The 13,270-nt window shown below is 42.9% G+C and overlaps 1 protein-coding gene across 1 annotated transcript in view; it reads right to left on the reverse strand.

Moving 5' to 3' along the window:
• LOC141148949 (mesoderm induction early response protein 2-like) overlaps positions 1–13,270 on the reverse strand; it is a gene marked incomplete at its 5' end in the record, with an annotated part of 150,417 nt that overhangs the window by 122,810 nt on the left and 14,337 nt on the right. Inside the window, one exon of the mRNA XM_073638165.1 lies at positions 12,379–12,460. Coding sequence (XP_073494266.1) covers positions 12,379–12,460 — 82 coding nt within the window. The remainder of the gene's footprint in view (positions 1–12,378; positions 12,461–13,270) is intronic.

Here is a 13,270-nt window from a genome sequence, read left to right on the forward strand (position 1 = left end):
GAGTCCATAGGCTCAAAAGGCCCATGTTGAAGAGCCTCCAAGACAAGATTGAGCCTCCAAGGAGTCACAAGTGCCTTCCGCGGCGGAAACTGACGGGTTACCCCGCGAAAAAAGGAACGTACGTCCCTACGCGAGGCGATAGCCTTCCGAAACAGCAAGGATAGAGCGGAAACCTGACCCTTCAGGGTGCTAACTGCCAAACCCTTGTCCAGCCCATACTGCAAAAAGGCCAACAAATTGGGAATGGAAAAAATCCTGGGGTTCCTTGAAGAACCCGAACACCACGAGAAGAAGGCTTCCCAAGTCTTGTGATAAATCCTAGTGGTAGCAGGACCTCTGGCCGCTCGCAGAGTGGCAATGATTTCGGCTGAAAATCCTTGACGGGTCAAGATTTCGGTCTCAAGAGCCACGCCGTCAAAAACAGAGACTTCAGGTCCGGATGACGAATGGGCCCTTGGGTTAACAGGTCCGGGCGAAGTGGAAGCGGAGGCGCTGCCAGAAGCGACACCAGCGTTGAGAACCACGTCCTCCTTGACCAATCTGGGGCCACCAACATAGCCGAGACTATCTCCAGTTTGATCCGACGTAACACCAGAGGAAGTAAGGATATCGGCGGAAACACAGAGATCAGCTCGAATTGGTCCCACGGAGCCACTAGAGCATCCACCGCCACAGCCTCCGGGTCCTTGTACCTGGACATTAACGTCGGTAACCTGGCGTTGAACTTGGATGCCATCAAATCCACTTGGGGAGTTCCCCAACGGGAGCACAGCAATGCAAAAACTTCCGGATGAAGACTCCATTCTCCGGGATCCACCTTCTCGCGACTGAGGAAGTCCGCCGTGATATTCTGAACTCCTGGGATGTGAATCGCGGAGATGGCTGGAACCCTGGCCTCGGCCCATACCATGATCTGAGAGACTTCAATCATGAGCCTGGAACTCCTCGTCCCACCTTGATGGTTGATATACGCGGCCGCTGTCGCGTTGTCTGTCTGCACTCGGACTGGCAGACCGCTTAAAGGGACCGTCCAGTGTTGGAGGCAAAGGAAAATCGCCCTCAACTCCAGGATGTTGATCGGCAGGACAGACTCTTCTGACGACCATACTCCCTGAACCCAGAGATCGTTCCAGACCCCCCCCCAGCCCGTCAGACTGGCATCGGTCGTTATGACCGACCACCGTGGAAGAAGGAAGGACTTCCCCTGGGATAACGCTTCTTGATGTAACCACTCACCCTGTGTGAGATGATGACACTGCGATCCAGCGAAGCCTGCAATCGATCCCAACGGGTCAGAATGAGCATTTGGAGACCCCTGGAATGAAATTGAGCAAGTGGGACCGCCTCCATTGACGCCACCATCAAACTCAGAAGGCGCATACACCTTCGAAGGGACATTGCTGTCGAAGACTTCATAACCCGTACATGTTGACGAAGACTTGCTTGCTTGTCCGGAGGCAAGGACACCACTGCCCGTACCGTGTCGAAGTGCATCCCCAAAAACAGGATAGACTGCGACGGTTCCAGAGATGACTTCTTCCAATTGACTAGCCATCCGAAGTCCTCCAGGAGCTGAAGGGATAGGTTGCGAGCCCTCATCGCCTCCTCCTCTGTGGACGCCACAATCAAAAGGTCGTCCAGGTAGGGAAGAATTGTAACCCCCTGCCTTCGAAGGATCGCCATGAGAGGTGCCAGAATTTTTGTAAAAACTCTGGGCGCTGAGGCCAACCCGAATGGCAGGGCCACAAACTGGTAATGGTCCTGACCTATGGCAAAACGTAGGAAGCGCTGGTGGGCCCTTCCGATGGGAATATGCAAATAAGCGTCGCGAATATCGATTGACACTAAAAAAATTGTTCTGCGACAGAGCCGCCACAACCGAGCGAAGCGACTCCATGCGGAATTTCCGGGTCCGGACATGCAGATTCAGTTTTTTGAGATCCAGAATGGGGCGAAATTTGTCCTCCTTTTTGGGGACCACAAAGAGGTTGGAGTAAAACCCCCTTCCCCAGTCCTCCGGCGGAACCGGCACCACCACACCATTCTGCAGAAGGGAATCGACCTCCCGCCGTAGAGCGGCAGCTAGCTCGGGCTCTGACGGAATGCGAGATTGGCAAAATCTGTCCGGGGGTCGAGAAAGAAACTATGAAATAGCCTGCCGACACAACCCGCGTCACCCAGGCGTCTGAAAAGTGGGACGCCCAAGTCGACTCGAATTGGAGCAGGCGACCCCCCCACTCGAGGACCCTCGAGTGAGACCCTGGCGTCAGTCCGCCTTAGCAGGCTTTTTGTCAGCTTCCCGTTTGTCTTGACGGAAGTTGTTTCCAGGGAGTGCGGGATTTCTGAGAGGTCTTTTTTCCTGAAAACGAGGGACGACCCGATCCCCAAGAGGGCTGACCGAACCGTCCCCTGGGCCGAAAGGGCCGCCGACTACTACCGACACTAGACTTGCCAGACGCAGAAGCCACAGCTCTTCGCTGCGGTAAGGCCGTTTCTTTTGCCTTGGCCTTAGCAATCAGTTCCGTGAGGTCAGACCCAAACAGCTGACCACCCTTGTAAGCTAAACACAGCAAACCTTCTCCCGCAGCGACTATCCTCTGCGATCTCAAATTTTAGACTGGGGAGCTGGAGTAGGAGGAGCCCAAGCTGGAGGGGCCGGTCAACACTTTTTTGTAATCTGAGGTGTTCTATCCTGTGTGGGCTCCGCCTACCCACTAGTAATGTCTGTGTCTCCCTTCCTTCCATTCTGCTGCTGATTTGCGTACTGTGGAGCCATTTTACTTCCCATTGCTGTACCAGTCTACTGTAGATATATGTTGTTATCAAATTCAAAGTAATTGTGGGTGAGGATGAATTCTGTAAGTTTGACTACAGAATCAGCAACAATTCCTGTATTTTCGATGAAGATTTTGCAGGCATTTAATCCATCCTGGTGTGGGGTATTAAGAGTACAAAGATTCCACATCCATGGTGGCCAGGATGGTTCCTTCTGGTAGAGGACCTATTCCTGCTAGTTTAGTCAGTAAGTCTGTCGTGTCCTGAATGTAGCTGGGTGTAGTCTTTACCAGTGGTTTAAGAACACACTCTACCCATCCAGAAACTTGCTCAGTAAGGGTGCCCACACATGAAATAATCGGTATTTCTGGATTTCCAGATTTGTGGATTTTGGGGAGCATATAGCATGTCCCTATTCTTGGACTCTCTGGTATCAGGTCAGATTTTGTGGTATACCAGCCTGATGAAGAGACCAAGGTGGTCTCGAAAGCTTGCAATTTGTTACCATCTTTTCAGTTAGCGATTAAAAGGTATCAACCACTGAGGACTCTCAAATCTAAATATTTTTCTATCTACTAGCTAACGCGGTACAAGAATAATTTATATATATATATATATATATATATATATATATATATATATATATATATATATATATATATATATATATATATATATATATATATATATATATATACACACACACATACACACAGTACAGACCAAAAGTTTGGACACACCTTCTCATTTAAATATTTTTCTGTATTTTCATGACTATGAAAATTGTACATTCACACTGAAGGCATCAAAACTATGAATTAACACATGTGGAATTATATACTTAACAAAAAAGTGTGAAACAACTGAAAATATGTCTTATATTCTAGGTTCTTCAAAGTAGCCACCTTTTGCTTTGATGACTGCTTTGCACACTCTTGGCATTCTCTTGATGAGCTTCAAGAGGTAGTCACCGGAAATGGTCTTCCAACAATCTTGAAGGAGTTCCCAGAGATGCTTAGCACTTGTTGGCCCTTTTGCCTTCACTCTGCGGTCCAGCTCACCCCAAACCATCTCGATTGGGTTCAGGTCTGGTGACTGTGGAGGCCAGGTCATCTGGCGTAGCACCACATCACTCTCCTTCTTGGTCAAACAGACCTTATACAGCCTGGAGGTGTGTTTGGGGTCATTGTCCTGTTGAAAAATAAATGATGGTCCAACTAAACGCAAACCGGATGAAATAGCATGCCGCTGCAAGATGCTGTGGTAGCCATGCTGGTTCAGTATGCCTTCAATTTTGAATAAATCCCCAACAGTGTCACCAGCAAAGCACCCCCACACAATCACACCTCCTCCTCATGCTTCACGGTGGGAACCAGGCATGTAGAGTCCATCCGTTCACCTTTTCTGCGTTGCACAAAGACACGGTGGTTGGAACCAAAGATCCCAAATTTGGACTCATCAAACCAAAACACAGATTTCCACTGGTCTAATGTCCATTCCATGTGTTATTTAGCCCAAACAAGTCTCTTCTGCTTGTTGCCTGTCCTTAGCAGTGGTTTCCTAGCAGCTATTTTACCATGAAGGCCTGCTGCACAAAGTCTCCTCTTAAAAGTTGTGGAAGAGATGTGTCTGCTGCTTGAACTCTGTGTGGCATTGACATGGTCTCTAATCTGAGCTGCTATTAACCTGCGATTTCTGAGGCTGGTGACTCGGATAAACTTATCCTCAGAAGCAGAGGTGACTCTTGGTCTTCCTTTCCTGGGGCGGTCCTCATGTGAGCCAGTTTCTTTGTAGCGCTTGATGGTTTTTGCAACTGCACTTGGGGACACATTCAAAGTTTGCCCAATTTTTCGGACTGACTGACCTTCATTTCTTAAAGTAATGATAGCCACTCGTTTTTCTTTACTTAGAATTTGTATTATGGCAAGAAAAAAGCAGCTAACAGTCTATTCAGTAGGACTATCAGCTGTGCATCCACCAGACTTCTGCACAACACAACTGATGGTCCCAACCCCATTTATAAGGCAAGAAATCCCACTTATTAAACCTGACAGGGCACACCTGTGAAGTGAAAACCATTTCCGGTGACTACCTCTTGAAGCTCATCAAGAGAATGCCAAGAGTGTGCAAAGCAGTCATCAAAGCAAAAGGTGGCTACTTTGAAGAACCTAGAATATAAGACATATTTTCAGTTATTTCAAACTTTTTTGTTAAGTATATAATTCCACATGTGTTAATTCATAGTTTTGATGCCTTCAGTGTTAATGTACAATTTTCATAGTCATGAAAATACAGAAAAATCTTTAAATGAGAAGGTGCGTCCAAACTTTTGGTCTGTACTGTATATATATATATATATATATATATATATATATATATATATATATATATATATATATATATATATATATATTTCCCTACTACATTTTTGCAAAATTTCCATTTTTTTCACATATAAACAAGTCATATCGAAGAAATTTTACCACCATCATGAAGCACAATATGTCACGAAAAAACAAATCTCAGAATCACTGAGATGTGTTGAGCTGTTCCAGAGTTATTACCATCAAGTGACGCTGGTCAGATTTAAAAAATTTGGCCTGGTCATTAAAAGTTAAACCAGATAGTCATGCTGTACAAAATAAATAACATTTCCAATATGTCTACGTTACTTTTGCATAATTTTTTCAAATATTTTATTTTGTTGGTATGTTAGAAGGGTTAAAAGTTTAACAGCAATTTTTACAGAAACATTTCTTATCGTTCTCACAATTTTGGCATACGTGTAAATCAAAAGTCGTGTCACTGACTGTGATGCGGGCGCGCACAGAGCCCAGATCTTTCCCCACACATGATGGCTGAATTAATTGGCCATTATTTGCCTTTAACAGCCGCGAATATTAATCTGTTAAAGCCCACTGTCCATCTTTGACACTGGCATTTAACATGTGCCGGCATGGGGGCATGTGTCGTTCCACGCTCCCAATGGCGCACCCGTGATGTTATTGTGGGGTAATGACAGCCGGGGGTCTACTGATGACCCCTGTGAATGTAATTACAATTCTCCTGTGAAAGCCAGGCGGCGGCTCGCCTTCATAGGAGACTGTGATTTCTGTTAAGTATAGCAGTGCTGATGCCCTATGTTACCACAAGCGATTAGACGATCCCAGTTTCAAGTTCCCTAAAAAGACTAACAAATACAGTAAAAAGTGAAAAAAAGGAGAAAAAAAATCTGCGTTCATAAAAGTCCAATCTGTCAAAATATAAAGTGGATTAATTTGATCGGTAAACGGCGTAACGAAAAAAAAATTTCAAAGGCTAGAATTAGACGTTTTGACCGCCGCAACAATGCAATAAAAGGTGATCAAAACATTGTATCTACTCCAAAATGAGATCATAAAAATGTCAGCTCAGGGTGCAAACAATAAGTCCTCACACTGCCCCATAGCCCAAAAATTAAAAAAATGTTATGGTTCTCGGAAAATGGAGACAAATCATTTTTTTTCTCTCTAAATAAAAACAAAACTGCATGTTTGGTATCTGCATACATGCATTACTGTATAGTGAACATACAAAAAAAAACAAACAGAAAATCGCCCAGGTTGAAGGGATTAAGTGGACTTTGAAGGGGCTTATACATTGGAAAAGCTCCAAAGTCGATACCATTTTCAAAACCATACCCCTCAAATACTTAAAACAGCAGTCAGAATTTCTTAACCCTTTTGGAATGAAAAAGAAAAATGTAAATTTTTCCTCTACAATGTTGCTTTAGACCCAAATTTTTAACTTTTACAAGGATTAGCACAAGAAAATGGACCCCGCAATTTGTCACCCAGCTAATTCTGAGCACGTTGATACTCCACATGTGGTCAGAAACGTTTGTTTGGACAAACAGCAGGGCTCGGATGGGAAGGAGCACGATTTGAATTTTGGAACACAACTTGCGGGCGCCATGTCACAATTGCAGGGTCCCTAATGTGCCTAAAAAGCAGAAAAAATAACTGACTCCCATTTTGGAAACACAAGTACAACACAGAATTTGATAACATTAGGTCATTACTAGTGATGAGTGCAAGTGCTTGTTACTCAAGTTCGCCTAGAGTGCTCAGGTATGCAGAGTATTATCGCTGGTGCTTGAGTGACATGTTCGTGTCCCCACAGCCATATGTTCCTTGGCTGTTAGACACAAAACATGCGGGAATTGCCTGACAAACATGGTCAATCCCCACATGTTTTGTGGCTCTCTAACATACCAGAGCATGCTAGGCAAACTCACTAGTCGTTATATTGAAAAATTTCAATTTCACGAAAATGTTGCATTAGCCCCACATTTTTCACTTTTGTATGAGGTAACACGAAAAAGCGGAGCCCACAGTTTGTTACCAACTTTCTTCCAATCGTAGTGACACCCCACATGTAGTCAGAAAGTACTGTTTGGACACATTGCAGGGCCCGAATGGGAAGAAGCCACGTTTGGTATTTGGAATGTAAATTTGGCTGGAATAGATTGCAGACACCATGTCTCATTTGCAGAGCCCCTGAGGTACCAAAACAGCAGAAAATCCTACAAGCGACCACATTTTAGAAACTACAACCATCTAGGGGTGTGTTGAGTAGTTTGAACTCATATGTGGTTTACATAACTTTTCACCCTCTTTATCCTCAAGCCTCTTAAGCTTCCTGATGAGGCAAATTTTACAATTCAGAATAGTGTCACTTTATGAGGTAATAACTCTGGAACGCTTCAATATATTCCAGTGATTCTTCATGACAATGAAGTATTTTTTCATGACACATTGTACTTTGTTAGTGGCAAATTTAGGTTGATATGTTTGGTGTTTATTTGTGAAAAGATTGAAAATTTCACAAGGAAAAAAAAGTGTTGCAATTTTCTGACTTTGAATTTTTATGCCCTTAAATCAGATAGCTATGTCACACAAAAAAACAAACATCATTTGCCGTGTCTACTTTATATGAGCATCATTTGTCAAAACTTTTTTTTTTTTTTTTTTTATTATTATTATTATTATTAGGAAGTTAGAAGGGTTAAAAGTTAATTAGCAATTTTTCATTTTTCCAACAAAATGGCTCGGAAGGTTGACTTATGGAGCACAAAATTAGCTGGAATAGATAGCGGACGCCATGTTGCGTTTGAAGAGCCCCTGCTGTGCCTAAACAGTGGAAACCCCCGATAAGTGACCCTATTTTGGAAACTACACCTCTTGGTGAATTCATCTAGGGGTACAGTGACCATTTTTAACCCTCAGGTGAGTCACAGAATTGTATAACATTGGGCTAAGTAAATGGAAAATTACCATTGTTTCCACCAAAATGTTGTTTTGGCCACAAGTTTTTAATTTTTAAAAAGGGATAATAGGAGAAAAATGGACCATACCATTTGTTACTCAATTACTCCTGAGTGCGCCAATACCCCAAAGCTCAGATTTTGCTGAATGGTTTGAAGCCATGTTACATTGACAGAGCTCCTGAGGTGCCAGAACAGCAGAACTCCTCCATAACTAACCCAATTTTACAAACTACACTCCCCCAGTGAATTAATCTAGAGGTGCAGTGAAGGTTACACCACATGTTCCTCACAGAATTTTATACCACTTAGCGTTGAAGAAACAATAATCACTTTTTTTACCGCTAAAATATTGTTATAGCCACAGGTTTTTAATTTTGATATGGGCTAATAGAAAAAAAATGGACTTCACAGTTTGTTGTGCAATTTCTTCTGATTGCGCCAATACCCTGCATTAATCGGAAAATACTTTTGAGGCACAGTGGAAAGCTCAGAAGGGAAGGAGTGCCATATTATAGTGCAGATTTTACTGTTCTAGTTTGCCGGTGCCATGAACCAATGGGTGAGCCACTTTCGTGCCAGAACAGCAGAACCTCCCATAAATGATCTAATTTTACAAATTACACCGCTCAACGAATTCATCTAAGGGTGTAGTGATCATATTAACACCATGGGTGTGTCACAGAATTTTACAGTGGGTACGGTAAGTATTCAGACCCCTTTAAATGTTTCACTCTTTGTTTCATTGCAGCCATTTGGTAAATTCTAAAAAGTTCATTTTTTTCTCATTAAAGTACACTCTGCACCCCATCTTGACTCAAAAAAAACAGAATGTAGAAATTTTTGGAAATTTATTAAAAAAGAAGAACTGAAATGTCACATGGTCATAAGTATTCAGACACTTTGCTCAGACACTCATATTTAAGTCACATGCTGTCCATTTCCTTGTGATCCTCCTTGAGATGGTTCTACTTCTCATTGGAGTCCAGCTGTGTTTAATTAAACTGATAGGACTTGATTTGGAAAGGCACACACCTGTCTATATAAGACCTCCCAGCTCACAGTGCATGTCAGACCAAATGAGAATCATGAGCTCAAAGGAACTGCCCAAGGAGCTCAGAGACAGAATTGTGGCAAGGCACAGATCTGGCCAAGGTTACAAAAGAATTTCTGCAATACTCAAGGTTCCTAAGACCACAGTGGCCTCCATAATCCTTTAATGAAAGAAGTTTGGGACCACCAGAAGTCTTCCTAGACCTGGCCGTCCAGCCAAACTGAACAATCATGGGAGAAGAGCCTTGGTGAGAGAGGTAAAGCAGAACCCCAATATCACTGTGGCTTAGCTCTAGAGATGCAGTAGGGAGATGGGAGAAAGTTCAATAGAGTCAACTATCACTGCAGCCCTCCACCAGTCGAGCCTTTATGGCAGAGTGGCAAGACGGAAGCCTCTCCTCAGTGCAAGACCTATGAAAGCCCGCACAGAGCTTGCTGAAAAACACATGAAGGACTCCCAGACTATGAGAAATAAGATTCTCTGGTCTGATGAGACGAAGATAGAACTTTTTGGTGATAATTCTAAGCGGTATGTGTGGAGAAAACCCGGCACTGCTCATCACCTACCCAATACAATCCCAACAGTGAAACATGGTGGTGGCAGCATCATGCTATGGGGGTGTTTTTCAGCTAAAGGGACAGGATGACTCGTTGCAATTGAAGGAAACATGAATGAGGCCAAGTACAGAGATATCCTGGATGAAAACCTCTTCCAGAGTGCTCTGGACCTCACACTTGGCCAAAGGTTCACCTTCCAACAAGACAAGGACCCTAAGCACACAGCTCAAATAACAAAGGAGTGGCTTCAGTACAACTCTGTGACCATTCTTGACTGGCCCAGCCAGAGCCCTGACCTAAACCCTATTGAGCATCTCTGGAGAGACCTGAAAATTCACCAACATTCACCATCCAACCTGACGGAACTGGAGAGAATCTGCAAGGAAAAATGGCAGAGGATCCCCAAATCCAGGTGTGAAATATTTGTTGCATCATTGCTTCAGAGAATGCCAAAAGGTGTGTAGAATACCTGATTATATAAATATATAAGGAGTAAGCCCATATACAGGTGCTTCTCACTAAATTAGAATATCAAAAAGTTAATTTCAGTTTTTCAATACAAAAAGTGAAACTCCTATAGAGTCATTACAAACAGAGTGTGGGTACGTCTGTGTGTGGTGGCTCTTGAAGTAATGACTCCAGCAGCAGTCCACTCCTTGTAAATCTCCACCAAGTGTTTTGGACCTCAGACTTGGCCGAAGGTTCACCTACCAACAAGACAATGACCCTAAGAACACAGCTAAAATAACAAAGGAGTGGCTTCAGAACAACTCTGTGACCATTCTTGACTGGCCCAGCCAGAGCCCTGACCTAAACCCAATTGAGCATCTCTGGAGAGACCTGAAAATGGCTTTCCACCAACGTTCACCATTCAACCTGACGGAAATGGAGAGGATCTGCAAGGAAAAATGGCAGATGATCCCCAAATCCAGGTGTGAAAAACTTGTTGAATCATTCCCAAGAAGAAACATGGCTGTACTAGCTCAAAAGGATGCTTCTACTCAATACTGAGCAAAGGGTCTAAATACTTATGACCATGTGATATTTCAGTTTTTCTTTTTTTATTAAATTTGCAAAAATTTCTATATTTCTGGGGGGTTTTTTTGGTCAAGATGGGGTGCAGAGTGTACTTTAATGAGAAAAAAATGAAATTTTTAGAATTTACCAAATGGCTGCAATTAAACAAAGTGAAAAATTTAAAGGGATCTGAATACTTTCCGTACCCACTGTATAGTGGTCATACAGCAAACAACTCAGGGCCAGCATCATAGATGGAATCTTATACAAAATTAGTACAACTATGAAATGATTATCTTTTATATGGACACCAAAGCTAGTAACTGAGTGATAAGGCTCACATGCCTAGTGATAAACATATGATTGCATATATCTATAGACATAGGCTCAAACTATTTTTGTGATACCTTAAACTGCTGCAGACCGCTATCAGAATTCCACCACTGTGCACGTCACCCTGACGCGTTTCGGCACGAGCCTTTCTCGCCCCTTGAGAAAGGCTCGTGCTGAAACGCGCGTCGAGGTGACAGTGGTCTGTGGCTGTTTAAGGTATCACAAAAATTGACTGTCATTTTTTCTGCTTTGCAGTTTCCTCCCTTAATTATCTATTGGACAATCTGTCCCTCAATAGTCGTTTATTAGGCAGTAACATGGATATCCATATGATACATCTGATTAGCAATATACTGCTCTATTCCTTAAGTCATTCATATATAATAAAAAGTGTATTCACTTGTCTAAGAAAGTGTTGGGTCTCTATGGCCTGGCACTAATCTTGACCCAGTACTACAGAGTGGAGTTTCTAACGAATAACATTATAAATCTGTCCAATACATAATAGAGACTGTGCTGACATCTAATATTATACTGGGACTGCACAGTGACTTTGGCTGCGACACCGGTCACCTGGCCACAGAACGTGACATGTAGCTACTGCATCGCAGCACAATACAAGTGAGTGGGGTCACATTGCAACCCTTAGAGTACCGTGCCAGACAAGTTTTCAAAAATCCAAACAGGTTGTTTTGCACTGCGATGCAGCAGCTACATATACCTGTCTTTGCCTGTGTAACCTGGATCACAGCTAAAGTCACAATAGGCTAACAAAAACAGAAAAAGTAAAAATAAAAAAAAAATTATTCCAATGACATGTCTCCTTTTGATGTCATGTAGGTAAAATGTTGGATTTGGAAAACTTGTTTGGATTCTAATGCAGCAATACTCTCATGAGGACTAGTAGCTGATACGTGTCTGAGTAGCGACAATGTATTTCTATAAATGCCCACTTGATTGTTTCCATGTCACCTTAGATATATGCTACTGAAAATGAAAGGTGTAAAAACCTGTACGGTTGTCTCCTGGACTCATTATCTTATAGAGTCCTAATTATGGCAGTGAAAAGCGACATCAAATGTGGCTTTGTTGGGGTTTTTTGGTTCTGTTCCAAGTTGTACAAGAATATCCTTTTGTGATTGTGTGTGAATGAGCCCTCTATAATATTCTTACATTGAGGGCCACAATGGGCTTTCCAAGAATAGCTTCAAGTGCATGCCAAATTTCATCAGTGTGAATGTTATCACTGAAATACAAGTGTGAATCTGCCATAGAAAATAAACTGTCTGTATGTAGAGTGGAGGAATTACTCACAAAGTCCTATTGCATATACTTACAGTCCGCAAAGCGTGGGGAGAGATCAGTGGACCCTCCTGAGGTCAGGGAGGGAGACATCTGTGCAGGTTCAGACACTTCCTCCTAAAAAAATACAAAAAAAAAAAAACAACTTAAGTATAAAAGAATCCAATCAATTAGATGCCAACGGAATTTGGGTTGAAAACCTATTACATTCTCAAGTCATGGATTGCCCGCTGTCTTTTAAACACATTGTAGAAAATTGTATCAGTCACATAAGGTTGACCACGCAAGCTTCCGCCTAGTGCTTTGCAGCTATCACATCACACGGCATAGTGCAGCCAATCAGAAGGGAGATTCATAGCTTGCAAAAAAATGTAGGCAGGGTATATAGCAATCATTTTAGGATAGTGGGAGTAGAACAGAGCTTACAGCTCAGAAAGTTAGGAAGACAAAACTGTAAAACATTGGACAAATACACACAGTAATATGCTGTACAATTGCAACAGTGAAGAGAAGAGTAATTGTCTGGAAATAATACAGAGATTCAGTTGATAGGGGGAGAGAGAGATAGGTAACAGCATATACCAGTGCCAGACTCAGTGATATGGTGAAGATGGCATATGTCTTCCTGGATTGGAATTACAAATATGCTGCACCCCCAGTCGAGAACAGAATGCCTTCCAGAACTTGGAAACAAACTGGGTCCCCTGATCAGACACCACATCGGAGGGAACCTCATGAAGCTTCACAATATCATTTAAGAACACCTGAGCAAGAGTCTTGGCATTGGGAAGTGCAGGTAATCTGACGAAGTGAACCATTTTACTGAACCTATCTACTACGGCCAAAACCATCACTTTGCCTGCAGAAACCGGTAGGTCAGTAATAAAATCCATGGACAAGTGTGTCCATCGCCTACTAGGGAGTGGT

The sequence above is a fragment of the Phyllobates terribilis genome, unplaced genomic scaffold (assembly GCF_046119375.1).
Source record: "Phyllobates terribilis strain yellow unplaced genomic scaffold, ASM4611937v1 Scaffold_1__5_contigs__length_1240528914, whole genome shotgun sequence".
NCBI lineage: Eukaryota > Metazoa > Chordata > Amphibia > Anura > Dendrobatidae > Phyllobates > Phyllobates terribilis.